This window comes from Naumovozyma castellii, chromosome 2 (assembly GCF_000237345.1).
Source record: "Naumovozyma castellii chromosome 2, complete genome".
Taxonomy (NCBI): domain Eukaryota; kingdom Fungi; phylum Ascomycota; class Saccharomycetes; order Saccharomycetales; family Saccharomycetaceae; genus Naumovozyma; species Naumovozyma castellii.
The window spans coordinates 916,038-942,912 of record NC_016492.1 but is presented as its reverse complement, the minus strand read 5'-3'; the positions used below and the strand labels follow the sequence as shown (position 1 = coordinate 942,912).

The 26,875-nt window shown below is 37.1% G+C and overlaps 9 protein-coding genes across 9 annotated transcripts; 5 read left to right on the top strand and 4 right to left on the bottom strand.

The window, feature by feature from the left end:
* Positions 1-54: 54 nt before the first annotated feature.
* Positions 55-1,584, top strand: GIS3 (Gis3p; the record flags this gene model as incomplete). Its single annotated transcript, XM_003674915.1, has 1 exon — positions 55-1,584. The coding sequence occupies one exon, from the start codon at positions 55-57 to the stop codon at positions 1,582-1,584; it is 1,530 nt and encodes a 509-aa protein (XP_003674963.1).
* A 268-nt stretch (positions 1,585-1,852) lies between these two features.
* Positions 1,853-2,672, top strand: NYV1 (Nyv1p; the record flags this gene model as incomplete). The annotated part of the gene is made up of 2 exons (XM_003674914.1): positions 1,853-1,868; positions 1,975-2,672. The coding sequence occupies 2 exons, from the start codon at positions 1,853-1,855 to the stop codon at positions 2,670-2,672; spliced, it is 714 nt and encodes a 237-aa protein (XP_003674962.1).
* A 184-nt stretch (positions 2,673-2,856) lies between these two features.
* SUL2 (sulfate permease) lies at positions 2,857-5,628 on the bottom strand (the record flags this gene model as incomplete). Its single annotated transcript, XM_003674913.1, has 1 exon — positions 2,857-5,628. The coding sequence occupies one exon, from the start codon at positions 5,626-5,628 to the stop codon at positions 2,857-2,859; it is 2,772 nt and encodes a 923-aa protein (XP_003674961.1).
* Positions 5,629-6,106: 478 nt separating this feature from the next.
* On the bottom strand, positions 6,107-6,928 carry GEP5 (Gep5p; the record flags this gene model as incomplete). The annotated part of the gene is made up of 1 exon (XM_003674912.1): positions 6,107-6,928. One exon carries the CDS (start codon positions 6,926-6,928, stop codon positions 6,107-6,109), a length of 822 nt encoding a protein of 273 aa, XP_003674960.1.
* Positions 6,929-7,119: 191 nt separating this feature from the next.
* On the bottom strand, positions 7,120-8,421 carry XDJ1 (Xdj1p; the record flags this gene model as incomplete). Its single annotated transcript, XM_003674911.1, has 1 exon — positions 7,120-8,421. One exon carries the CDS (start codon positions 8,419-8,421, stop codon positions 7,120-7,122), a length of 1,302 nt encoding a protein of 433 aa, XP_003674959.1.
* A 1,329-nt stretch (positions 8,422-9,750) lies between these two features.
* Positions 9,751-11,457, top strand: ALT1 (alanine transaminase ALT1; the record flags this gene model as incomplete). The annotated part of the gene is made up of 1 exon (XM_003674910.1): positions 9,751-11,457. The coding sequence occupies one exon, from the start codon at positions 9,751-9,753 to the stop codon at positions 11,455-11,457; it is 1,707 nt and encodes a 568-aa protein (XP_003674958.1).
* Positions 11,458-11,889: 432 nt separating this feature from the next.
* Positions 11,890-20,748, top strand: CSF1 (Csf1p; the record flags this gene model as incomplete). Its single annotated transcript, XM_003674909.1, has 1 exon — positions 11,890-20,748. The coding sequence occupies one exon, from the start codon at positions 11,890-11,892 to the stop codon at positions 20,746-20,748; it is 8,859 nt and encodes a 2,952-aa protein (XP_003674957.1).
* A 94-nt stretch (positions 20,749-20,842) lies between these two features.
* On the bottom strand, positions 20,843-25,072 carry SMC4 (condensin subunit SMC4; the record flags this gene model as incomplete). The annotated part of the gene is made up of 1 exon (XM_003674908.1): positions 20,843-25,072. The coding sequence occupies one exon, from the start codon at positions 25,070-25,072 to the stop codon at positions 20,843-20,845; it is 4,230 nt and encodes a 1,409-aa protein (XP_003674956.1).
* A 408-nt stretch (positions 25,073-25,480) lies between these two features.
* On the top strand, positions 25,481-26,743 carry ARP6 (Arp6p; the record flags this gene model as incomplete). The annotated part of the gene is made up of 1 exon (XM_003674907.1): positions 25,481-26,743. One exon carries the CDS (start codon positions 25,481-25,483, stop codon positions 26,741-26,743), a length of 1,263 nt encoding a protein of 420 aa, XP_003674955.1.
* Positions 26,744-26,875: the final 132 nt, after the last annotated feature.

Here is a 26,875-nt window from a genome sequence, read left to right as displayed (position 1 = left end):
CAAAACTCGACGTTATTAGACCTAATCTCGAGACGCAACAGCACTGAGCCGACGATGGGACTACTCATGAACCCAGTAACGGGATACAACAAACTGAACTCCAGTATACGAACGTCACTAGCAAAACCCCCAGGGGAACACCAACCCCAGAAATTCTTTACAAATGATTGCAATGAGGCTCATATTGCTACTTTGTTGCCACGTACTATGAATGAACTTCATAATATTTTGAAGGCTAACCCCAGAGGAAGGAAAAGACCACAGGGAATGGATACTGTGAGTAAATCCGGGGTAATAGATCTTGATACTGTGCCAGCATCTCGTTCGATTACGCCCTCTATGAATTCAGTACTTTCACAGATTAAGAAGTATAAGGGTGATACTTGTGAGGTGCCAACGGAAGATATAGGTGACGCAACGGAAGACCGGCGAATACGAGAAGGTGATCAATTAGAAAGAATTTCTTTTGTCCATGATTCCACTGCATTCCATAATAATACCGATAGTGAAATCAACGAAACAGATAATAATATTCATTCCCTCTCTCTAGATGTAGAGAATAATGCAAATGGAGATACCAAAGATATTGATAAAATCATAATACCAAGAATAAAACTCTTAAATTTTCAAGACCTTGATCTTCATGATAATGAGTGGGTGCCAGAGAACCTGATACAGCTTTATAAACCAATTTATGAAAGACCCAAGGCGAATAGATATACGTTAGAAACTGACGTTCTTGGAGAGCCTATCCAAAAACCTCAAATCCTAAAAGATCTTCCCTCTAATCAGCGAACAACGATACCGTCTATCGCATCAAAGGAAGCTATAGTATACGACCATACGCAGATTGAATTAAAGCCATGGGCTCCCTTATCATCGTCGTATAAGTTAGAAATAGAGCCTTGTGTGGACGAGATTGACGTAAATGATTGTCCCTCGGTACCTTTAAGAAGAACAAGACAGCAAAACTTAAATCCGAACTTCTTACGTCTTTATTCGATTGAAAAATCCTGTCGTTTGAAGAAAATATTGCCAGAAATAAATATTGATGAGAGGGCCCTGGGACAATTGTCATATGACGATATTCGTTCTCTTGATATAAGTGCCAATAATGAAGGGGCAGATGAAATATCATCGCATGATGTGAAACTGGCTCTAATAACTAAGAAGAAACTATGGTCTGAAATGCTTTGTGAAGTTAGGCAAGATACTTATGGAGATTCTTCGCCCTGGAATTTGAACTTCATTGCTACTTCTTCTCATGATGATAATGATGCGATTGACAATGTTACCGCTGTGGACACTGATGAGTCTCATAGCAATGTAGAAGGTGGTAAGGGTGGACAAGAGAGAAGAACTTCTCTTGTAAGACTATATTCTGATTTGAAACCTTGGCTTAATGAAAACAGAGGAAATTCAACAACCACAACCAAATGTATGTTGAAACCCTGTGGTAAGTTGACCCTGGATAAGAGATATACGAGTCGTAAATCTGTTTTGAAGAGTCCTGCGCAGGAGATCCAGTATGTGGTGAAAGGTTGGTGCGACGACAGATTCATTGGTAGGATGATGACTGATTAACCAATTATAGACATTCCATATAGAGTATACGACGACCTATATAAAAGATATATTAAAGAAACACGCATTATTTATTACTTAGTGTTGAATTTAGTTTGTTTATTACCGTCGCTTTATTGATCTTGCCAATATGGCGTTACCCGTGGCGTGATCTTTTGACAGCTACCATAAATAACCAAAATTACGTATTACAGGGTGTATGTAATACAGGCTTGTCATCTCATAGAACTACTTCACAAACAACCGACAGTTCAAACGAGTTGTAACTATGAAAAGATTCTATGGTATGTTGTGGTTTGCTTCTAATTAGTAGGCAATAATTGCTATCCCGTTGTTGTTCTTGTTTCACTAACAAATTCCATCACACGCATCCCCTATATATTTAACCAGTATCGTATGTGGAAGTATTAAAGCAAGGGGAGACAGTATCGAGTTGCTTTGAGGATACCTCTTCAAAGGGGGACTCATACGGGTCCATCAGTAATCACGATTGCAACGTCAATACGCCCGATGTATTTCATCGATTGATTAAAGATATTGTGGTACCTAAAGTGGTCCCATTGCAGGGAAATAAAGTGACTAAAGTGTCTATGAATCTGATAGATGGGTATGATTGTTATTATACGACATCTGAAGAAGCTGGTGAGGAGGAACTACTTGTCTGCTTTACGGATGTGACCATCCCTAAGATTTTACCCATAAGGTTATTGAGCGAGTTGAAGAAGGACGGTGGTAATGGGACAGATACAGCTTTGAGTGGACATGTGGGGCAAATACTGGATGAATTCCATAATGAATTGACTGCTTTACAAAATGAGAATTCAGAGGGAGCCTCCACGGAGAATGATCTTCAAGATGTGGTGAATATTATGAATAATAACATAGATAAGTTTCTGGAAAGACAAGAGAGGATTTCACTTCTTGTGGATAAGACGTCACAATTGAATGATAATAGTCATAATTTTAAGAAGAAGGCCGTTAGAATAAAAGAACGAATGTGGTGGCAACGAATGAAAAATACTACATTGATGATATTTGCAGTTATCTTGACGGTGAGTGCATTATTCATCTTCTTTTATGTCTTATGAAACTGGGGGGAAGCAAAGTTTTTAATAATACCCGTCGTATAATGTAAACCATATATAAGGATATGTTCAGAAATATGTTATTAATAATAAAGAAGTTTTTGACTTGAATGAATGAATAAATGCTTATTGAAATTAATTAAGTGTAGTCTATGTAAGTCTATATTAATATACAGTTGTTAGTTCTTTAGAGATCCCATTTGGAAAAATCAGGAATATCAATATGGAAGAAAGGTAAATTCGTCCCCGTAGCGGCAAAAACATGATATTGAGAACGAGAATAAGTATCTCTAAAATTCGATTCTAGATCAAAGTCAGAATCAGGTAAAGTTCTTGTCAAATGATAACTTGAGTGACCAGCAATGATGGAAGCATCACTGAATTCATCATTAATTGTCCCGAACCCCCTGTTAATTAAACCTCTCTTGACCCATGGAGATACAATACCTGCAAAATGGAATTCCACTTGTCTGTCTGCATATCTATTAATAGATTTTCTCAAATCGACGAGAGATTGAATGGCAGAGGCATCAATTTGTGCAACTTGAGAAAAGTCTAAGCAAACAATTTTCAATAATGGTCTATTATCACGAATACTACTATTATCGGAAACGTCCACGGCGGATTCTTCATCAGTACTATTTTTCTTCTTCCTATGGAACAGATTTTTTAAGAATTGAGGAGCTTCCCATTCACCAGGATCATTCCAAGGACGATCAGCTTTCTTTCTATGTCTTAACAATTGACCACGTCTAGTTTGTCTCTTCACTTCATCAAAGATAACGTCATAATGTCTGGAACAATTAATATAAGTGAAACTATCTGTCAGCCTGTAAACAATAACGCCCGGTGGAGGTGGGAGGATGTTTACACTTGGATTTAATTCTCTTGTGTATGCATGATCAAATGGAACCCATTTAGTGTAATATCTAACCTTTGGATTACAATCGACTGGACTAGTGGAAACGGCAACAGCTTTAGCATCTTTACCAAATGAGATTGATGAAGTTTTTTGAATTTTCTTGGTATCAGTTTCATTATCGGAAGATGGAGATGAGGCAGAAGAATATTCAGCAGTGGTAGCGGATTCAATGGAATTGTCAACGTATCCATCAATGACTTCAGCGACTTCAATTCTTCCTAAGAATTTACCAGCTGGGAAGCAAACTTTTAATAATAGGATCGCACATGACCAGCATACAGCGAAGTAAATACCATTTTCAATGGATGAAAAGACGGTAATAAAGACAGTCACTAGGAAACATAAACAGTCTAGAGGATTCATCTTCCAGAAATTCCATGTGATCTTGTAAGAAGCAATTAAATCTGAGACAGCTTGAATGATAACGGCGGATAAAGTAGCCTTTGGAATGTAGAAGAATGCACCAGTTAAACAGTAAAGAGCCAATAGGACACATGCACCGGTAAAAATACCAGATAATGGTGTTCTCACTTTACATTTAGCCTTCAAGGCAGATCTGGAGAAGGAACCTGTAGCAGGGTATGCATTAAAGAAAGTACCAATTAAATTTGTGACACCAATGGCAATTAATTCTTGATCTGGGACCACTTTATAATCATTAATTCTACCAAAAGATTTAGCAATGGCGATATGTTCCAATAGTAAAACGATAACAGAGGCAGGTAATTCAGGTGCCAATTTACTTAATAATCCATCTGGTAATTTCATTACACCAACTTCCTTTAACCCCTTGGGCACAGTACCTAAGATAGAAATTGGTCTATCAGCCTTAGCTTTCCCCCTTGTAATGGACCATGAAATAGCGGTGAATACAATAATAATGATTGCATTCTTTGCAGCCTGTGCATAGAAATAAAATTTCTTAAAGTAAAAATTAGCTCTTTCATTTTTGTTCTTTGGGAACCATTTATCAACTAATTTTGGACCCATGTTGTCACACCACCATTTCCAAAGATATAAGAGGAACAATGGAATTAAACCAAATACAGCATCCAGTTTGGTATCAGGTAAATGTTTCAAAGTTTCAATGATCACCTTATAATTAGCGGTTCTTGTATTAACCTTACTATTGTACCCCATTAAACCTGGCACTTGCCCCCACAAAATATTTAAAGCGGAACCAGTCATGAACCCAGTAACTGCGTTTAAAGAGATTAATTCCACTAAGAACCCCAATCTTAACACACCCACCCCTGCGGTGACGATACCACATAATAAGGATAGGGCAGTGGCAACAATAGGAGCGGTAATGGTTGGATCATTATCTGGATACTTGGCAAGAACTTTGGTGACCACTTTAGCTGTCTCTAAAGACATGACCGCAACGGGACCAATACAAACATCCTTTGAAGTAGCGAACAATGAGTAACAGAAGGCACCGATGAAAGAGGAATATAGACCATATTGAGCAGGTAAAGTTGCGATTTGCGCATAGGACATTGATTGAGGCACAAGGACACAGCCGACTGTGATACCAGCGATTAAGTCTGAGGTAAACCATGTTAAGTTATAATGGGGTAACCAACGTGTGATGGGGAAAATAGACAAGAAGTAGTCTCTGACACCCACCAGGGTTACATTTTCACGAATGGAATGATCGTAGTAATCCTTTATTGAGACGGTCTTTTCATCGTAGTTTGGGATGATTACTGGGTTTACAGTTGATACAATACGATATTGGTTTTCTTTGTTGTTTGTAGTATTACTGAATTGAACATCTAAATTTTGTTGTGTTTCTAACTCTGGAATATTATTATTGTTGTTGTTGTTGTTGTTGTTGTTGTTTATAACATCGTCGTTATTATTAGTCTCTGAGACTTTATATTGATCGTATTCTAATTCCAGATCGTCCAAGTTTTGCGTTGAGTTGCCTGAACTTGGGATATTGGAGGTATAGTTGGGGATCTCATATTGATCATTAGACAGATCGTTTTCCGATTCACGAGTATTGAATGGGTTACCGTTTGTTCCGGACATGGTTGAACAATTTCTTCAGTCGTATGAAGTTGTGTTGAAAACTTTCGAAGTTTAATATTAAATAATATTAGTTTGACTTGAATCTAGTAACTAAGCGATAGCTTGATATTCTGCGAGAGGAACGATGGAGATAGATAGATATATATTTGGACGAGATGAGTGCTTGAGGAAAAGGCAGAAAATACAAGTTATTTTATAGACAAGATATTGAAACGAGATGCGGAATAGTGGGTCATGTTCGTGGTTATATAGTGGCTTGCAGTGGCGGGCCCCGTTGTCTTCGAGGATGGTTCTATTTGGTAATCGACATGGGTATTATCAGATAATTTTTCAGTCGGAGTGAAAAATCGAGGACTGTGGCGCGACGACTCCACAGTTTGCGCGAATCGCACGTGGCGTTAGCAGCGATAATACGGTGCAAAACGGAACTGTGAGGGTTACCCATTGGCTGCCAAAAGACATCCAGTCTTTAGTGTGACTACAACATACGATGTAAGTCTTTGGCAATGGCAAATTGGATGCTCTCTGGTGACTCCCCGGCAATCACATGTGCGTTTTTCGATGCCCTCTGGTACAGTCTTCGCAAAGACCTCGACGTGTTCTCATAGTCAGCGTTTATGATTTCGTCCAAGAAGCCATGGTTCTCTACGTTTAGCACGGGATTCAAGGCACACAGCGCATTAGCCGTCCAACTCACCTTCTTCCTGAAGAGATTCTTGACTCGAACCTGCGGAATCGTCTCACCCATCGAATTCATAGGCACTCCTACAAGGGGCGGTTGCAACCGTTTCGCGTTACTAGTAATCCGGGCATTCAACGTGAGAAATATGTAGTGTTGAAATATTTTCTTAAACATTAAAAGCTCTTCCGCACTCGCACCCGGCTGTATGTGATTCATGGTCCCCTTTAAGAGCGCATCGCCATTATTACTCTTGGCCCATTGCACAATTATGGAATCCCTCTTGGTGTCCATCCCCCGATGGTACACGCACGGCCAATAACGTCGTAACATTTCATTGTTTTTTTGGAACACCTGTAAGTGCGAAGGGACAGGGTTGTTCCAAATGAAATAGGTGTTGTACGCAATGGATTCTAATACTTTCTCTATCCCACGTTTATCTTCTTGTATATTGTACCGTTCATACTTGCACAGTAATTGTAATAATGGTACTTTGAAACTATGTCTTGTGGACTTGTCGTTCGCTGTTTGAATCTTCCGTTCTAGAAGATCTAGCGTCTTCCTATGTAATGGAACGTTAGGAAGACTTCTCAGAAGAGTCGTTGTGACTGATTTCTCCATGCCCGGTTGCTACGAGTACCCTTTTACCTGATAAGATTAAGGTTCTGTGTTGACGATTTTGTCAACATCGTATTTCCCGAATTTTCAATACCGCTCTCCGTAGCGCCAAATGTTTGTTAGCTTATCACATATATTACATCGTATATTTACATGGTATGATAAGTATGCTATATGATTCTTTCTATCATGGATTACTGTTGAGCACATTGTGGTGATCCTTCACCTCGATATTCCCCATGGGATTCCGCATTATTCTCACCTTGATCTTGACCTTCCTTTAATGTATCTGGTAGAGTCTCTAGGACCTCAAACTTCAATAACAATTCCGTATTTAATGGATCATCAGAAAGCTTCGTCTTGTCACTCGTGCTTCTGGGCAAGATGTTCTTTATTTGCGTTAAGTCTGATTTCTCAGTGAACCAATTATCAGGTGGGAATTCAATATTGACAGAGATGTATAAGTCACCAAATTTAGTCGCTTCACCATTCAATGGCCAACCCTCCTGCTCAATCTTAATTATATTCCCTGGTCTAATTACTTTCCCCGGTGGGATCGATAAGTTCAGTATTCTACCATCAAATGTCTTGGTGACAAATTTATCTTTGAACCCTGTAAGTGCTTCTGCTAATGATATGTTCAATTCCGTCATAAAATTTGAACCCTTCCTTTCCAGTTGAACGTCTTTGGGGCAACGTTGATCCTCTTCAATACTAAATATCAAATCACCAGTTTTCGGTTTACCTAACTCTTGATCCGCTTCATTAACAACTTTAATGGTATCCCCATCACGTAACCCTCTTGGAACAGACACTGTTAACACTTTTGATTCCGCAAATAATCCCTCACCATGACATTTCTTACATTTATTCTTTTCGGAATTGGCCTTGGCATAATGTTTACCCTTCCCATCACATTGTTTACATTTCCTCTTCTCTCGTGTGGCAAACCCAGGTGCCAACATTCGAACTTTCTCCGTAAAACCTTGTCCCTTACAGAGCTTACATTCCACCTCTGGTGGCACAGTAACCTGTCCATTCTTTCTACGTCTCCAACCCAACCCTTCACAATTATCACAAATAACATTCCTCTTAAACTTGAACTTGAAAGTCTTCCCATTATATAACTCCTGGATAGTCATCTTCAAGGGGATTTTCACATCCGGTGATCTCTTAGGATCCTCATAATGTCGTGATGGTTCCTCATCCTGTTCGAAATTGAAAAAACTTTCAAATGGGTCATATTGTCGTTGTTGCCGTTGTTGTTCCTCCTCGGATCCGTACAAATCATAATGTGCCCTCTTATCTTCATCACTCAATATTTCATAAGCAGCAGAAATCTCTTTGAATTTAATCTCACTGGCTTCTCTATCATCAGAATTGGAATTCACCACTTTATCCGGATGATGTTGTAATGCTAATTTTCTATATGCCTTCTTGATATCTGAATCAGTGGCATTGGATGCTACTCCAAGGACCGCGTAAAGATCTGTCATTTTGGGTCTCTGTTGTTTTTCGTTGCCCTTAATCTTTATTACCTGTTCGTCAATGTCTAACACTCATCGAAGCGATGATTTTTTTTTTGGTTCTTCGAAATGAAATGGCAAGAAGGCCGCGGTCAGGAAATACGTAAAGAACATTCATTCATGAAGAAATAGTCCGAGATCTGCTAGGTGTATTTTCAGTTAGGCTTTTAGAGAGAGGGGCATTTGAATTTACTACAATTTTTTTTTCCAAGACTATCGACTATCGTAAAATACTATTAATTAGTTTTCATTGGCAGAAATAGTAAAACTACTACGGTTTGAATAGTCAATAAGCAGGATCTATTTAATATTTTTTATTATTTATTTATTTGATTGGTCTTGTTTTTCTAATTTTGAGACAATGCTTGGATCCTCCCTCAGGTCAACAAATTATAAATAATTTTTTTACACATTTTTCAAAGTTTACTAGGCGTTTGTGGGCAAATACAAAGAAGTTAAATATTCTACAATATTCCAAGATATTTTCTCATTGGTTATTCATGCTATTACGAGAGTTACTCCAAGACAGAAACGCACCAATCCCGGGGTTTTACGGTACCCCTTCCCTTCCCTTCCCCCCCTGGCGTCATTGACTGACCTATAAAGAGTAGACCCTTGCACACCCAAAATGAGACCAGAATTCGCTTAACTAATCAGGGGCAGAGTACACCAATACAATAGCCAATAAGTTCCTCCCATTGTTCGGTTCGACAGCTTACGTGACCCGCGAGGTTCGAACGGCGCGGCAAATAAACTGCGACGGCGCTTTTTGAATCGCGCGCGCTCTTTAACCACCGTCACGCTTTCTTCGGCGGTTTCTTCTGCCACCGCTAGCAAACACCTCCAAACAGCACTGATAACTCAGTATTGCTCCAGTGCTTCACCAACTTTCTCGCAAACATGGTCAACTTGGCCAACTTTAAAGCTGCCCTCTAAAACTATATAAGCTCAACATTATTTAATCAATTCCTGGTGCTCCATTTGCTCACATTACAGTTAACAAATGATTCTTGACCCATCTTGAACCTCATGACCTAACTTTTGAAAAGTTTTTTTCCGCTCCAAGAAATATTTCCTAATCGAGACAGGTTTCTCTGTGCGTGACCAAATCGAGAAGAACAAAACAACGTCATTGGTTTGTATTTAAATTCAAGAATCATACTCTAAACCTACCATACGTAATTCACCTTTTAAGCCCGGAATTACCATTACGTACCTTACAGTTTCGGTTTCATTCAATTATTACTGTATTCGCTTCATTATTATATATACTTGTCCCATTTACCTACTCTTAGAACTATGATGCACTCAACTCCCTTACTCTCTTCTTCTAAGTTTGCCTCAAGACAACTAAGAATTTTGACTCGTACCTATTCAGTCAACTTAACAAACAACAAATTCAACAACAAAATGCCACATTTTATGGAACCATCAACCTCTCCACAATATCCATATTTCGAAACGAAGAGAACGATATCTTCCGCCGCTACAAAACTGAAAACAAAACCTAAACCAACCACCAAGAAAAATCATAATAATTTCTTACCCGCTGACCAGTTAACTTTAGCTGAACTAAATGATAACGTCTTAAAGGCTAAATACGCCGTTAGAGGTGCCATCCCCATGAGAGCTGAAGAATTGAAAATTCAACTCCAAGAAGATCCATCTTCTTTACCATTCGATCACATCGTGAATGCAAACATCGGGAACCCACAACAGCTTAATCAAAAACCTTTAAGCTTTTATAGACAAGTTTTATCTTTATTACAATATCCTGAAATCTTAAAACAGGATGAATCAAAACTGGTCGCCTCCGGCCTCTTCAAAAAAGATGCTCTGGAACGTGCTAAGACTCTATTACACGAAATTGGTGGTACTGTCGGTGCTTATTCCGCTTCACAAGGTGTCTACGGTATCAGGAAAACTGTCGCCAATTTCATTACCAAAAGAGATAATGGTGAACCTGCATACCCAGAAGATATATTCTTAACCGCTGGTGCATCCGCCGCTGTAATGTATCTTTTATCCATCTTGTGTAAGGGACCAGAAACAGGTGTCTTGATCCCAATCCCACAATACCCATTATATACCGCTTCTTTAGCTTTGAATAATTCTCATGCCCTACCATACTATTTGGATGAGAAATCTGGCTGGTCCACAAATCCAAAGGAAATTGAAGAAGTCGTATTGGCCGCTAAGGATAAGAAGATAAGACCATCCGTTTTAGTAGTCATCAATCCTGGTAACCCTACCGGTGCTGTCCTCTCTGAAAAATCCATTGAACACATCTTTGAAATCGCCGCTAAATATGGTATTGTCGTCATTGCTGATGAAGTTTACCAAGAAAATGTCTTCAATGAAGTCAAATTTCATTCCATGAAGAAGGTTTTAAGAAACTTACAAAAGAAACACCCTGGTGTTTACGACATGGTTCAATTGGCTTCATTACATTCCACTTCAAAGGGTGTCTCAGGTGAATGTGGTCAAAGAGGTGGGTACATGGAACTTACTGGGTTTACACATGAGGTGAGAAGCGTCATTTTGAAATTGGCTTCGATATCCTTATGTCCTGTCGTCACAGGTCAAGCTTTGGTAGATTTAATGGTCTCCCCACCAAAGAAGGGTGATGAATCATTTGAACAAGATCAAGCTGAAAGAAAACATATTAAGAGCGAACTTCATACAAGAGCCATGCAACTTTATAAGAATTTCAACACTTTGGAAGGTATTGAATGTCAGAAACCACAGGGGGCCATGTATCTATTCCCAAGATTGGATCTACCCTTCAAAGCTGTCCAAAAGGCTCAACATTTGGAAATGTCTCCAGATGAATTCTATTGTAAGTCTTTGTTGGAAGCCACTGGTATCTGTACTGTTCCTGGGTCTGGGTTCGGTCAAGAACCTGGTACTTATCATTTAAGAACCACTTTCTTGGCTCCTGGTACTGAATGGATCGAAAAATGGAAGATCTTCCATCAAGATTTCTATAACACTTACCGTGATTGAACCGAACCTCCCACATAACTAACTATGCCTTATGACCGTCATGCCCCTCCCCATTGCTTATTCCAAACCTAAAACATATACAATTCGCATTTGTGCCACTTTAGATGAACAGTCAATTATATTCGTAAATACGTACATCTAGATCTGTAACATTTTCTAATAATGGTTTTAATCCCATATGGATTATCATCATGATTATTATTATAAACGCCTTTTTTAAATTATTTTGTTCAATACTTTTATGTGTAAACCACTCACTAATCCAAATAACATAATACTTTCACGCGCGCTTGCCTCATCTCGAAATTTCAAGGTTTTGGTCAAAACCCATATTATGGTGTAGGACAGAAATTTATAACAACAATAACAACAACAACAACCGGCATTCAACCACACATTATCGGAACCTAGACCATCCACCACATTGAAGTAATGGATGCAGTCTCACAATTTCAAGGCGTCCCACTCACAAGACAACGAAACTTCAGTTGGATTTTCCTAGTCACATGGATCCTCACAGTCATTCTTTCACTATCTTTCATATTCTACTTGGGGAGAACAATAGCATATATCATAACATTCATCCTAGAATGGCTCCTGTGGAAACATGCCAAAGTGAAAGTTAACATACAGTCCCTAAGAATATCACTATTGGGTGGTAGAATATTCTTCAAGAACGTCACCATAATACATAAGGATTCTACGATATCCATATTAGAGGGAAATATTACATGGAGGTATTGGCTCTTCAATACAAGAAAGCCTGAATTTCAAGAGGCCTCTGTGGATGAAACTCAGACCAAACCTACAAGTATTAAGAATTGGCAGTTACCATGTAGGTTTGTTGTAAATTTGGAAGGTTTAGAAATATTCCTTTATAATAAGACTGTCGCTTACGATAATATAATTCAAATGTTTTCCAAAGAGGAGAGGTTTCAATTTGAAAAATTCTTGAATGAACAGATACTTTCAGATTCTGCCACGGTGAAGAGTATGGATGATTCTCAATTCGATACATCAGAATCAACATCTACAGATAAATCAGAATCATCTGCTACCAATGATAGAGTGTTTCAAGAGGAAGAAACGGATACGTCATCATTTCTGAGATTTTTACCAATACAATTCTTAGTTACTCGTGGTTCTTTAATCTTGGGGAATAAATTCACTCCATCTCTATTGATAGTTAGTGCTGATAGTGCTGATGCATTGATGGATTTTGCTCAACCAAAGGAAAAGTTGGATTTATATAAATTCAAACTAAGCGCAGAGCTTATTAATACAGAGGCCACCCTTAAGCAAAACATAGGATTTGATGAAGATGTATCGATGAAATTTAAACTAGATAGAGGGAAAGTCTCGGAAGTTTGGAACCACTTCACACGTATGCTGGGCATACTTTATAAACCTTTGAGATTTACACACATGCATAGAAGGAAAAATGAACATGAGGATAAATTCCAAGCCAAATGGAGAGGGCTAGCACTCTACAAGGGAACAGGATTAGGTGAGAGACGAAATGATATAGATGATATAGAATTTGATTTTGCCAACCACGAATACGCTAAGTTTAGCAGTATCTTAAAATCTCCCAAGGTAACATTTACATCCCAACATGATATGCCAGGAATAGTACCTCATGGAGCTCATCCAACAATTTCAGTATTAGATGGTCCTGATGTTGGAAATAGTGGTGCTCCACCAGACTATAGTCTAGATATCCAGATATTTGGTGGATCCGTCTGCTTTGGTCCGTGGGCGCAAAGACAAGCAGATCATTTATGGAAACTACTATCACCAGTCGTTTCACGAACAGCTAAACCAGTTAAGAGACTAACGCCTGGGTGCAGGAGAATTTATACATATGGTCAAGTGTTAGTTACTATAATGGATGACGCCACATGGAGAATACCGACCAGAGAATCAAGTAAAGATTTTGAATTTTTACAACATTATAGAGAAACGAACGGAGAGTATAGACCATTCGGGTGGATAGATTTAAAATTTTCTAAGGAAACCACAGTTAACACGACATTTGCACTGTGCCCCACAGTCGATGGATTTAAGAATAATATAAAAATACATTTAACGGAAAATGAAACCAGATCAAGTGTTAATCACGACATTCTTTTGAAGTGTAAATATTTTGATTTCGATATCGATACAAGTTTCCCTTTGGGATGGAATGATGAGGCGACCTGGACTATCAATTTAAACTCATCACAAATGGAAGCATTTATTCTACGTGAACATATTACTCTGATTGCAGATACCCTTACAGATTTCTCTTCTGGAGAACCCACCCCTTACGAGCTTTTCAGGCCATTTATTTATAGCATAAACTGGAAAATAGATGGCTACTCATTGTATCTAAACGTTAATGACCATAATATTGTTAATAATCCACTAGATTTTAATGAAAATTGTTATTTATCGTTCCATGGTGATGAACTAAGTTTAGATTTCTTAATTCCTAAAACGAGTATTACAGCAAGACACACAGATATATCATATACAATAAAGACTCCAATGTTTCGATTATTGCTTAATACACCTCCTTGGAACACACTGAACGAATTTATGAAACATAAAGAGGTAGGACGGTCATACGATTTTAAAGTAGTCGGCTCATACCTAATTTATTCTGACTTAGATATTGATAATGTAGATACTATCATGATGGACTGTACAAGTAAAGGAACTACTCTTCAATGCTATGGGTTTGTTGTCAGATATCTTATTAACGTTAAGATGAACTATTTTGGTGATTTTTTCCATTTCGTCACTTCAGAAGAATATACTGGTGCTATCAGAGCAAATGAAGATGATATGCAATATGCTTCTGAGTCTGATGATGATAGATCATCAATATCAAGTTTCGATACCATGCAGGGGAATGATGCCCCAGGTCGAAGACGATTACATACTGAACTACAAAGATCTGACCTAAAAAGAACCACCAATGAAACTGATCTTTGGTTTACCTTTACAGTATGGGAAGGGGCTCTGCTTCTTCCTGAGACAATTTACAATTGTGACCCATGTGTTGGGTTACATTTTGGTGAATTAGTAATAGATTTGAGAAGCTGTAATTATTATATGGATCTATTGGCCAATATGAACGACGTTTCCATAAAGAGATACGTATCTAAGCATCCGCATGAGATATTTGAGGCAATTCATAAAAACAACGGAGAAGAGTATCATACACATGGTTCACTATCAAGTTTAACAATACATGGACATAGGATGTACGGGTTACCTCCCATGGAGCCAACGTATTTTTGTCAATGGGATTTTGACTTGGGTACTCTCGATATTGCTTCAGATATTGAGTTTTTAAGAGGATTTTTTTCTTCCTTTACCAGAATAGGATTCGGATATGTTGACTTAGAAAACATTCTTTTATATGAAAAAGAGACCTACGATGACATGACATCAGTTACCGTCAATTTAGAAAAGCTTTCTGTTATGTTACAAGAACCCAAACTCAACATGTATGCCTCCTTTGATTTGAACAACTTGTATTTTACTTTCATTGATTTTGAGAATGAAAAATATTCGACAAGATTGGATTTGATAATACCAACATTGGAATTTTCTCTTTTCATTAAAGAAGAGGATGGCACGACAAAAAAACTCTTCACTTTAGAAACCAAGGTAAAAATAACGAATTTTGTCCAAAGTCAAGACTTCGATGAGCACAGGAAAACCCAACGTGAATACATTAAATTACATGATGCACCTTACCATAGATGCTCATTTATTTTACCCCAAGAATACCAGGATGCAGAACAATATCAAGAGTTATTTGGAGCTATTGCCCCATCATCGTCGTTACCACCTTTACCTGTCCCTCTTATTCCCTCCACAACCGATTTTATAATAGAGGATCTTTTAGGTGAATTCCAAGACTTGCTCGAGACAAGCTCACCTTTCAGAATGCCTTTCAGTGACCAAGATTACGCCACAGATGTGTCAGATGATGAAACAGAAGAAGACATAGATCCATTAGAATTTAATACACCATCAGAAGCTATACAAAATGATAAATGTGAACGTGATAGTTTTATTATAGACGTTAGCTTCATATCCATTGAAATATGCCCTGATATATTAGATTCAATTGGTACTTTTCTAATGCTTTTTTCAACAGAAAATATTGTACAGATAATAGACGATATTGAAATTGCCACAGTGAATCGTCTCAGTAACCTTAGAGAGGGTGCATTTAAGTTGACTAACGTGAAAATTAACATTCTTTATTTGGATTTATTCTGGGGCTCCAGAACTGATACTGGTGTTGGTATATATCTCGATAGAATTGATTTTGCAATGTGCGAAAAAACAGTTGAAGAGAATAAAGAGAAGAAGTTGATAGAATTAACAGTTTTAAACAAGATTAGATCTGTGAGAGGAACTGTTAATCAAACAGCTGCCAACTCTAAAAACGAAGAAAGACCGCCTGCGTTATCTTTGGTGATAGAAGGATGGGAGATATGGTCATCGACTGTCGAGGATCAGGTGAACTCATTAAATATATTATCAACAGATATTACTGTCGATGAAGCACAACTTGAATGGCTGTTTGGGTATTTTGATAACCAAGGACTCCAAATTCAGGACATGATTAAAACATCAGATACAATACAAAAAAGGAAAATTGAATCAAGAAAAGAATTAATATCTAGTTTAACCGCTGCTAGCGAATACTACCAAATCAGTCACGATCCATATGTTATTACTAAACCTGCGTTTATAACAAGATTATCTAGGGGGCATGTCAGAGAAAATAGAAGTTGGAAGATTATCACAAGATTACGTCATATTTTAACATATCTTCCAGAAGATTGGCATTCTACAATTAATCGATCATTGACTCAAAGTAAAACTGCCGCTACTACTCAAGATGCTAAAGGTATATTTATCTCAGTCTTTTCTAATTGGAGAAACTGGGAGTTTTCTGATATCGCACGTTCTTACATCTACCGAAAATTATTTTTGAATCAACATTCTAATCAAGAAATTCATACAACAAAGAAGAGTATAACAATCAAAATTGCTTCATTCTTTGTGACAGTTTATAGTGCTGGTTATGAGGTCGAACACAATTTCATTATCACCCGAACAAATCTTCTTCTAGAAACCAATTCGCCGACTTCTGACTCCTCACTCAGTCGAGAGACGATATTTAATATAACAGGTACTCTTGGTACTGCAAAAGGTAAACTTAGTGACAAGATAATCATGATCAAAAATCTGCTACCAAGTTTGAAGATTACAGATGGAGGAAAATCAAAGGAAACATTTGACTTCGTAAAATCGTTCAAATTGAACACTTTGATTTTATGTGAACGAGGAGAGCTACAAATTGATATCGGCAATACCCGCTTGGTGAGTCGAGTCTTTGGAGCTAGATTGAGTATGCTTTGGGAAAGTCCCAAAGATTTGACTAGCCAGGCCGTTTCTCTTGCTGTTTATACCCAGCGAGCAGAGATTCACCTAAAACATATTAATGCAACGTTAGCCGAAATTCAAATTCGAGATTTTTCCCTGATAGTCACTACCGAGTCATGGTCTTACAAACCAACCATTTTAGTCAATTCTCAGTGTTCCGATCTTCATCTGATGGCTATGACTGCGACTGATATATTAGTAGCTTCAATTAAAGAGATAATGGAGAATATCCATCGAATTGAGCAAGACCTTTTGGCTGGTACTAGAGCTGAGAAAATAACTAAGGTAGAATCTCACGGACCCAAACCAAAAGTGAACACCATCTTAACGTGTTTCTTCACCAATATAAGTTTTGAACTAATGCCAATATCGCCATTCTTTATCCGACATGAGGCTAAACAACTGGATATATACTTCAATAGGTTTGGAAGTAATGAAATACTTCTGAGTGTTTGGGATGCTGATATTTATCTCACCTCACATCTAACAAAGCAACAATATTTCAGATTCTCCTTTGGAGATCTGCAATTAAAAGGAAACATGGTAAATGATCCTTACCATATTAATTTATACCTCTCTGCCTCAATATTAAAGTTGACTGTTTCTGATGTACAGAAGCTAATACCTAGCTTTCTACAAGATGAAAAGATTCTAACTGAAAGTATAGAAGATTTTATTACACTGGATTTATTTGGCTTGAGTAAGAATCAAAAGTCAAAACCAGAAAAAGACAACAATAAGTTTAGTTGGTCGATAGATACTAATATCAATTATTTTGGTTTACTTGCTCCCATTGGCTCTGCATACTTTCTTTTTGAATTGCGTATGCTTTTGGCTTCTTTAACAAAAATGGGAAGCGATATCCCAAACCAGAGCGATATTTCAGGTCAATTTTCTGTAGAGAATGTTCTCTTTTTTATTAAAGAAAGGGCACTTCCAGTTCGATTGTCCAAACTCTTAGATTTTTCAATTAAGGTTTCCGCCCTACAGAAGAAGAAAAATACTTCTAACACATACCAAATTGAAAGTTCTCATTTCAGGGTGTGTTTATCACCAGAATCGTTGGTCCGATTGTTATGGGCAACTAATCAAGTATCCACAAGTATTCAATATTACAAGGATCACCATGTGGATAATAAATGGGATTTGAGATCAAAATTAAATAATATTCCAAAGGCACCAGACTTACCCTTAAATGTTCCTTCTTTTCATATCCTTTCCTATAACTTTTGTGTAGGATGGCTTTTTTCAGTTGATTCAAAATCTGAACCAGGTCTAATTTTAGGATACAATAGGTTATTTTCTGCCTACGAAAAGAATCTTGGGAAATTAACATTAGTCGATGTCTTTTTCTCAATTGCTAATGGAAATTCATCTGACAACTTCTTTTCAGAAGGTAAGGAAAAGGATAAGTATAATAGAAGTTACCTTCCAAATATGCAGATTTCTTACTGGTTTAAAGATGCTGGAACAATGCGTGATCTTTTTGTTAGGTTTCACGGGGAAGCCTTAGATGTCACATTTTTGTCATCTTACCTTGATGTAATAGAGTCTGCTCTAACTTCTGTCCAAACTTTTCAAGAGTTGAAGAAAGATTTAATTCCGGGACTGCCTAAGAAACAAAAGGTAAATGATGACAAAACTCTTGAACTCAACACTTTATCCCCATTTTTGGCAAATATCAGATCAATTAGTTGTCAATTCAAGTATGATGGTGGGGTTTTCAAAATATTTTCCTTGGAGGATGCAGAAACTCAATCAGAGCCGTCATTCGAGGTCAACAGTCCCAATGTTGTTATTGACCTGAATTATAAGCATCTTGAAAATAGAACAAAGCAGCATTGGATTAGGTCTCTGATAAAGATAAATTCAACACACAATATTTTATATGCGAAATGCGCCCCACTACTTTCTGATTTCTTTGAAAGAATTCAAGGAATGGTGAAGAAGCATAGTTCGAGCGAAGAATCAACACTATCTAAACCTTCAAGTCAAAATCTTGATTATAAGCGTTTACTTGACTCTTTTGACATAGCATTAAAAATAACATCTGCCAAGCAACAATTAAGTTTAAGCTGTGAGCCCAAAGCGAAAGTTCAGGCTGATATAGGGTTTCAATCGTTTATTTTTACTGTTACTACAAATGACTTAGATGCTGCTGAACCATTGAGTTTTTCGCTCTCAGTTGAGAAAACTGAGGCTTCCATTAAGCACATCTTTTCAAGAGAAACAAGTACATCCATTGGGGTTGATTTTGTGGATGTAACTTTGATGTTTACTCATCCTGATGTAATTAACGTTCATGGGACGGCACTCATATCCAATATCAATTTGTTTTTTAATGTTAAACAACTACAGAATTTGTACTTATTCCTTGATATTTGGAGGTTGAGTGACCTTTTGAAGTCTAAGCCAGCGAATGATATAGTTAAGGCGAAAACAGACTCTTCATTATCAATTGCTCAATTGAGCGACCCAGAATCGATTATTCCATGGTGTTTTACTTTAATTTTTACAAATGTTAAAGGGGATGTTGATTTAGGGCCCTCTTTGGGTGTCATTTCAGTGCAACTAAAAAGAACCTGGTTTGCAACAGATCATTATAAAAATATGCGTAAAGTTCTTCATGCATTCACAGATGGGACCTCCTTATCATCCAAGGGAAGACTAAGTGGTATTTTTGAACTGAAAGGGGCAAGCTGGATTTCGGAAGTCAACTGGCCTACTGATACTACTATAAATGCACATCCATTGGTTTCAATAACAATGAATATTGACGAAATTTCCACAAAAGCTGCTTTCGATTATCATATGTTTTTGATTGGTGCCATTAATAACACTAGAGTTCATTTACATAGCGAAAAAGATGTTAATGGTGTCATGCCCGATCTATTGAAGGTAACCTTCCTTTGTGAGTCAATCACTCTCTGCTCAACAGCCTTAGTTGCTGCTAATATTCTCGATATTTACAATACAGCCATGCGTATGCGTCAGGATAACAAAATCTCATATATAGAGACATTGAGAGAATCAAACGAGGCGGAATCAAAGCCTCCAATCAATTATACGGATATATTGAGATCTTTGAATTTATTGCAGACAGATGTTTCTGTTGATATTTACACGCTAAATATCCAGATCTCACCGATTACCTTATTTGATGTTGAAGTTTTGGTCATAACAATTGAGAGTATATCTGCCCGTTCGGAAACGCATTCTGGGAAGAAACTGATGACTGAGTTAGAAATGCAGGTATATGATGCATCTGTTTCACTTTCAACCTCAAAAGAAGAAATGGACGAGGCAACAGTATCAAAAATTTCTGTGAAGAATTATTTGCAGTATGCTTCCAAAATTGTTGGTGGAACCATCATAGAAATTCCGAAATTGTTAGTAAGTATGACTACGTTTCAAGAGGAAAAAAGTGATATTCTCGAATATCTATACACCTGTGTCTTCGATGATAAACTTTCAGTAAGATGGAATCTAGGTCCTATTAATTTTATTAAAGAAATGTGGACTACCCATATTAGGGCCATTGCGGTCCGTAGGTCACAGGTTGTTGGTGTTCTTGACGGTCAATCTGAGGAAGATGTCGAAAAACGTATAAAAGAGGAGGAAAACTTCTCGAGGTTTAAGTATGTTGCACTCGAACCTCCCCGTATTGATATGCCGCAAATAAGAGACTTAGGAGATGCCACGCCACCCATGGAATGGTTTGGTGTGAATCGTAAACGTTTTCCTGCCTTTACTCATCAAACGGCAGTGTTCCTTGTTCAGAAATTGGTCTACAGTGCTGAACGAGAATATGCAAACATTTTAGGTAGCTCTTGAGAATACTCTATACCATAGCCTGTATAATTAATTTGATGTCTATGGAATGACCTATTTATAATAAATAATAATAATAATAATAATGACATTAGCTCTATTCTCTATTTATATCAGAATTAAGTATTTCTCTGTTCTTTATCGTTGCACTGTGGGTTCTGTTTTCACATTTATAAATACCCACAAGTTGCTGCGCAAGTTCAAACATATTGTTTCTTAACGATATGACAATAAATTGTGCATTTTTCGTTCGTTCCTTGATGTAATTAGCAACAATCGAGACATTACGGAAATCCAATGCTGCATCTATTTCATCCATGACATACAAAGGTGTTGGCTTGTACTTATGAAGGGCAAATACCAAAGCAAGTGAGCTCAATGTTTTCTCACCACCTGAGAGATTAGATATATTACGCCAACTTTTTTTTGGGGGCATAACACTAAACGTAACCCCTTCTGAGAATGGATCTAGACTATCCACTAACTCCAGTTCAGCATTACCACCCATTGTGATCATTTGGTACATTTCCTTTAAAGTCATTGAAATAATCCCGAATCCATGCATAAACTCTTCATACCTTGTCTTCTTTAACTCTTCTAACTGTTTTCTTACTGTTTCTCTTTTATCTACCGCATCGTTTAAGTCTAGTTTTCTGGTTTTGAACTCAGTTAATCTTTTAACATACTCTTCTAGAACCTCGATATTTGCGTCTGTCGATTCAATGTATTTTTCTAAATCTGATACTTCGGTTTCTACTAGAGTGATATCCAAGGCGGAGAGTTCATCGTCCGACAATATTGGTAAACCATTGGATATCACTTCTGCTCCATTATCAATGTCCATAGAGTCATCATCTTGGACCGCAGTATTAGTTAGTTCATGACCAGTTTGGTCGTGGATTTGTTCGTCACTCAAAGTGCCGTTATTAGGAGCCTTAGCTTCACTTTCTTCATCAAGGGCCATCAGAACTTGATGCATTTTTCTTAATGTCAATTTCGATAGACTATCCTCGAGAGTTTTGATCTGATTTTTGATGTGATTTAATAGTCCATTCAATTTCTCAAGCTTATTGTTTACTTCTATCTCGAAAGATTTGAATTCATTAATATTTTCTTCTAAATCGACAACTTTATCCTTCAACTCGTCGCATTCATCTTTCAGAGTTTCTTTATGTGCTTGAAATTCTTCTATAGATTTGTCTATATTGTTTAACGATGAAGAGATTTTGTCTATTCTTTCAGAAATTTCTTTGATGTCATCTGTAATTAAAGTAATATCATTCTTCGAAGTAAGCAATGTCTTCTTTGCTTTTTCCAATTCAGTGTCCGATTTCTTTTTGGATGTCCTGTCTTTTTTTTGCTTTGCTGTCAATATATCTATTCGTTGAACAATAGAGGTAACCTTTGAATTTTGAACTTGCAATTCAATACCACCAATTTTCATAATTTTTTCCTTCAATGAAGCAATTTTCTTTTTCTTGGCTTTTGTCTTATCTTGGAGGGCGAGATGTTCTTCCTTCAGCTTCTGTAAATTCTCTATGGCTACTTTGAGTTCCTCATTATCTTGTAATTCAGAGTTATCTATATTTGTTTTTTCCTGTAGTTGGCGTTCTTTTGATTTTATTTCAGCAGAATACGTATCGATTTCCATGATTATTTTCGAAATCTCCAATTCAATCTCGGGTTTCCTATTGTTTAGTTTCTGCAACTCATTTTCCATTTCATAGAACGCATTATTTGCCAACTCAAAATTCTTTTCTTTATCACTTAAGTCTTTCTCAATTTGCTCAACATCTTCGGGGTTATAATCATCAAAGTAATTTTGACCTTTTCGTTGCAACATCATTAGGCCTTTTGATACATGATTACCACCACCACTCATCGTACCAGAAACATCAATTAACTTACCATCCAGTGTAACAACTCTATATCTTCTCTGTCCATATGCGACCCTATTTGCTTGTTTTAGATCCTTTGCAACCAAAGTATCTCTCAGGACACTATAGAAGGCTGGAACAAACTTTGAGTCCTTTGGTTTAATTAAATCGAATAGCCTTGGTACATTCTTAGGAGTTTGGATGGTATTTGTGTTGAATGATCGTAGTTTATCCAATAAAATGAACCTGGCGTAACCTAACTTGTTTTTTCTCAGATATTCTATGCATTGTTGTCCACATTCGACTGTTTCGACGACAATATCATCTAATCGTGGGCAGGCCGTGGAAACTGCAACATCATATGTATTATCTATAGTTCCCAGGTCACCTAGTCTGCCATGGAAACCAACTATACGTCCTGATTTCTGCAATTTATACAAGGCTGTTAAAACCTTGCCTCTATTTTGAACATTCGCAAGTGCTAATCGGGCTTCACTAGCTCGCTGTCTTTGCATATTTAGTACATTTTTCATTTCCTTCAATTTACTGCGACCATCGTTACATTCAGTTTCTCCGTTTGAAATCTCCTTTGTTATAGAAGATTGTTGTTTTTTCAAATTAACAAGATCTTCTTCTCTTTTAATTTTTAAGGCTGTTTGATTTGATACTTCTTGACTTAAGACTTTTATATCATTCTTCAATTTCACCTGCCCTTCTTGCAAAAGTGATATCTGAGATTCGACAAGTTGAATTTCTGTTTTTTTCTCCTGTACCTTTATATTCCAAGGTTCTAAATCATGTTCATGAATTAAAATTTCCTCAGAGATGCCACTTGTCTTTTCTTTTAATTTTAGTTTCATGGCTTCTAAAGATTCTCTTTCTGATTGTAATTGCTGATTTAAAGTTTCTAATTCATCAGAGTACTCTTTTTGAGATTTTTCCAATTCCTGTATCTCTGATGTCAGGCTAGAAATGGTTTTCTCTGTTGTCGCTATAATCTTTTCCGTTTTTGCTTTTTTCTGAGTTAAGTTCTTCAATTTCTCATCGAGGGAAACGTGCTCACCCTCTAAGATTCTTTTTGATTTAAGCTGCTGTTTTTCCTCACCTTCAAGTACTTTTATCTTGCTTTGAGATTCGTTTAGTAATTGTTTAGTTCTGTTTATCTCATTCTGAAGAGTTTGATTTTTTGATTTTTCAACATTATATTCTTCATTCAATGCAGATATTTTCTGTAAGGTGTTTGTTAGTTTGGAATTATTTTGCCATAAATTGTATTGTAATAATTTGGATTTGGACAATGTCAATTGTTTTTCCTTCTCTAAAAATTCTAAGGCTAAGTTCTTACCAGATTCTAATGAATTCTTTTCGCGATCTACAATCTCAAATCTATTTTCTTTTTCAATGCATATCTCATTCAATGATTCGATCTCAATCAAATCCTTTTCAATAAGTTGCTTATATTTTGAAGTTCCAATAATATCTTCCAAATATTCGAGAAGACCGTCATCACTTTCCTTTTCTGCCTTTGGTTTCATTTGTGCAATATTTTCAACTTCACCTTGCAAAATCAAAAACCTTTTATGATCTAAATCGATTCCTTCCTCTTTTAATAATTTAGTAACATCAGTATAATTACTCTCCTTCCCATTTATGTAATACTTTGAGGAATTGTTCTTGAATGCTTTCCTTGAAATTACTAGTTTAGGCTTGGTTTCACTGATCTTAGTATCACCATCATGCTCATCTATAGCGTATAAGAACTCTACATCCACTGAACATGAGGTTAAATCTGGGAACTTTTCCGATTTGTGAATCAAATCAGATAAACGATCCTGTCTCATTTTATTAGCTCTGAATCCAAACACAAACAACATTGAGTCAATAACGTTGGATTTTCCTGACCCATTGGGACCCACCACAGCAGAAAAACTAGTATGGAATGGACCAACGACTTGTTGACCTGCGTATGATTTAAAATTATTCAACGTCAACTTATTTATAAAGAGTCTTTCCTTCTTACTCTGAGAATTATGGGCATCATATAATTCTCTTAGTTTTATACGATTGTTTTTCACTGGAGATAATTGGATTAGTTCCAATCTTCGTTTGGGTGATCTGCCAGGGGACCTTGGAGGCGATTGAGAATATGACTTTATATCTTTCCTACCCCTTGATGAAGATGAATCAGGAGGTTGTAGAGTGGGAACCTGAAATGAAGAGGACGATACGCTAGGTTGGGAAAAGGCGTATCTATTGTCATTTTGGCCCAATATTAATTTTCTAGGTGTGTGCGATTTGGAATTGTTGATAGGCGAGATAGATTGTTGATGTTCTGGTCTTTGTAACGGTGATCGAAGACTGGCATTGGCCTGTTGGTCTTCTGTCCCTTGCTCTGGAGTCTTTGATTCGGGTTCTGTAACCTTTTGTCTCTTGGTATTTGGTAATGACATATTCAAAATGTATCGAATTGGTTTTTAGTTCGTTTAATTTGGGAAATCCTCTCTGTTTTTTAAAACCAAATTTATTACAAGTTCATGCACCTTCAGAATTAGTAACTGTATAACTGTTACTTACCGAGAACTTGTCTTTTGCCTCGGTTCAAAGTAAGCTCATTGCTCGAGAACCATACATCTGAAATGGTTTGTTTATATTTCATAGATCAAAAAAAATCACGTGCTGGAAAATGAACTTGCAAGTGATAAATATCATTAACGATACTATTAATGCCACTTACAAGGAAGGTTTAATAACATAATTGGCTGCTTACCGGATAAAATAGCATATCCTGTGGACACATATTACTGAAGTATACTGTACCACCCAATAATAGGACGTGATCGATTTACTATAAGAGGTAAATGGAGTCGTCACCAATAGCCATAGACAATGGTTCATATGAGATCAAATTCGGTACAACTGATCTTTCCTCTCCTTACAGGGCCATCAATGCCTTTGCGATAGACAAGTATCATACAACTTATCTTTCTAATCAAATTAAGAATATCAAAGATATTACGTCAGTTACTTTTCGAAGGCCTCATGAGTTGGGACAATTGACATCGTGGGAATTAGAGAGTTCCATTTGGGATTATGCCCTTTTTAACCCAGATGAGTTTCCTGGGTTCGATTTAAATGATTTGAAAGGGAAACACCTTATTGCAAGTGAAACTTGTATGACGTTGCCCGAATTAAGCAAGAACATGGACCAAGTTGTCTTTGAAGAATATGAATTCGATAGTTATTACAAGAGCTCCATTGCAGGATTTATTCAGTTTGCTGACGACAAGAATACCAAAATAATATCGGGGAAAACTGAGGAGGACATCAGTTTAGACAGTGTGAACCAAGTGAGAGAAAAAGAATATAATGATTATCAGCTTGTCATCGACTCAGGCTTTAATTGCACATGGATAATACCTGTTATTAAAGGTGTCCCTTACTATAAGGCAGTTAAGAAGCTTGATATCGGTGGAAGATTTTTAGATGGGTTGTTGAAGGAGACATTATCATTTAGACATTATGATGTTATGGATGAAACGATTCTGGTGAACAATATAAAGGAGAACTGTCTGTTTGTTAGCCCGACATCATATTTTGATTCTTTTAAGAACAAAAACGAGACTGCGGTTGAGTACGTGTTACCCAATTTTCAAACAACATTCTTAGGTCATGTTCGAGATAAAACTAAACCTCTTCCGGAAAATACTCAGACAATAAAGCTATATGATGAATTGTTTTCTGTGCCAGAGACATTTTTCCACCCGGAAATTGCAAGAATATTAAAACCTGGGCTGGTTGAAACAATCTTGGAAAGTTTATCCATGGTTCCAGAACTATTAAGACCCTTACTTGTGGGGAACCTAGTTTGCACGGGAGGTAATTTTAACTTGCCTCATTTTGCCACTAGGTTAACGTCAGAATTACAGAGACAACTGCCGACAGATTGGATATGTAGAACTTCTGTCCCCACTAAGGAGTGTGAATTATTTGGATGGAAAGCCATGGCTCAATTTGCCAGTACAGAGTCGTACAGAAAAACAAGAGTGACTAGAGAGGAGTACTATGAACATGGTACTGATTGGCTAACGAAGAATAGATTTGGCTACCAGAATTGGATATAAAGACTTATAGCACACCAAGATTAGTGTCTACCCGTGGATATGTGTAGCTCAACTTGTACCCTCACTTGCTCGATGGGCTTATAACTCTTCTATAATTCTATAATAATGTTAATATACTAAATATTCGTGTAC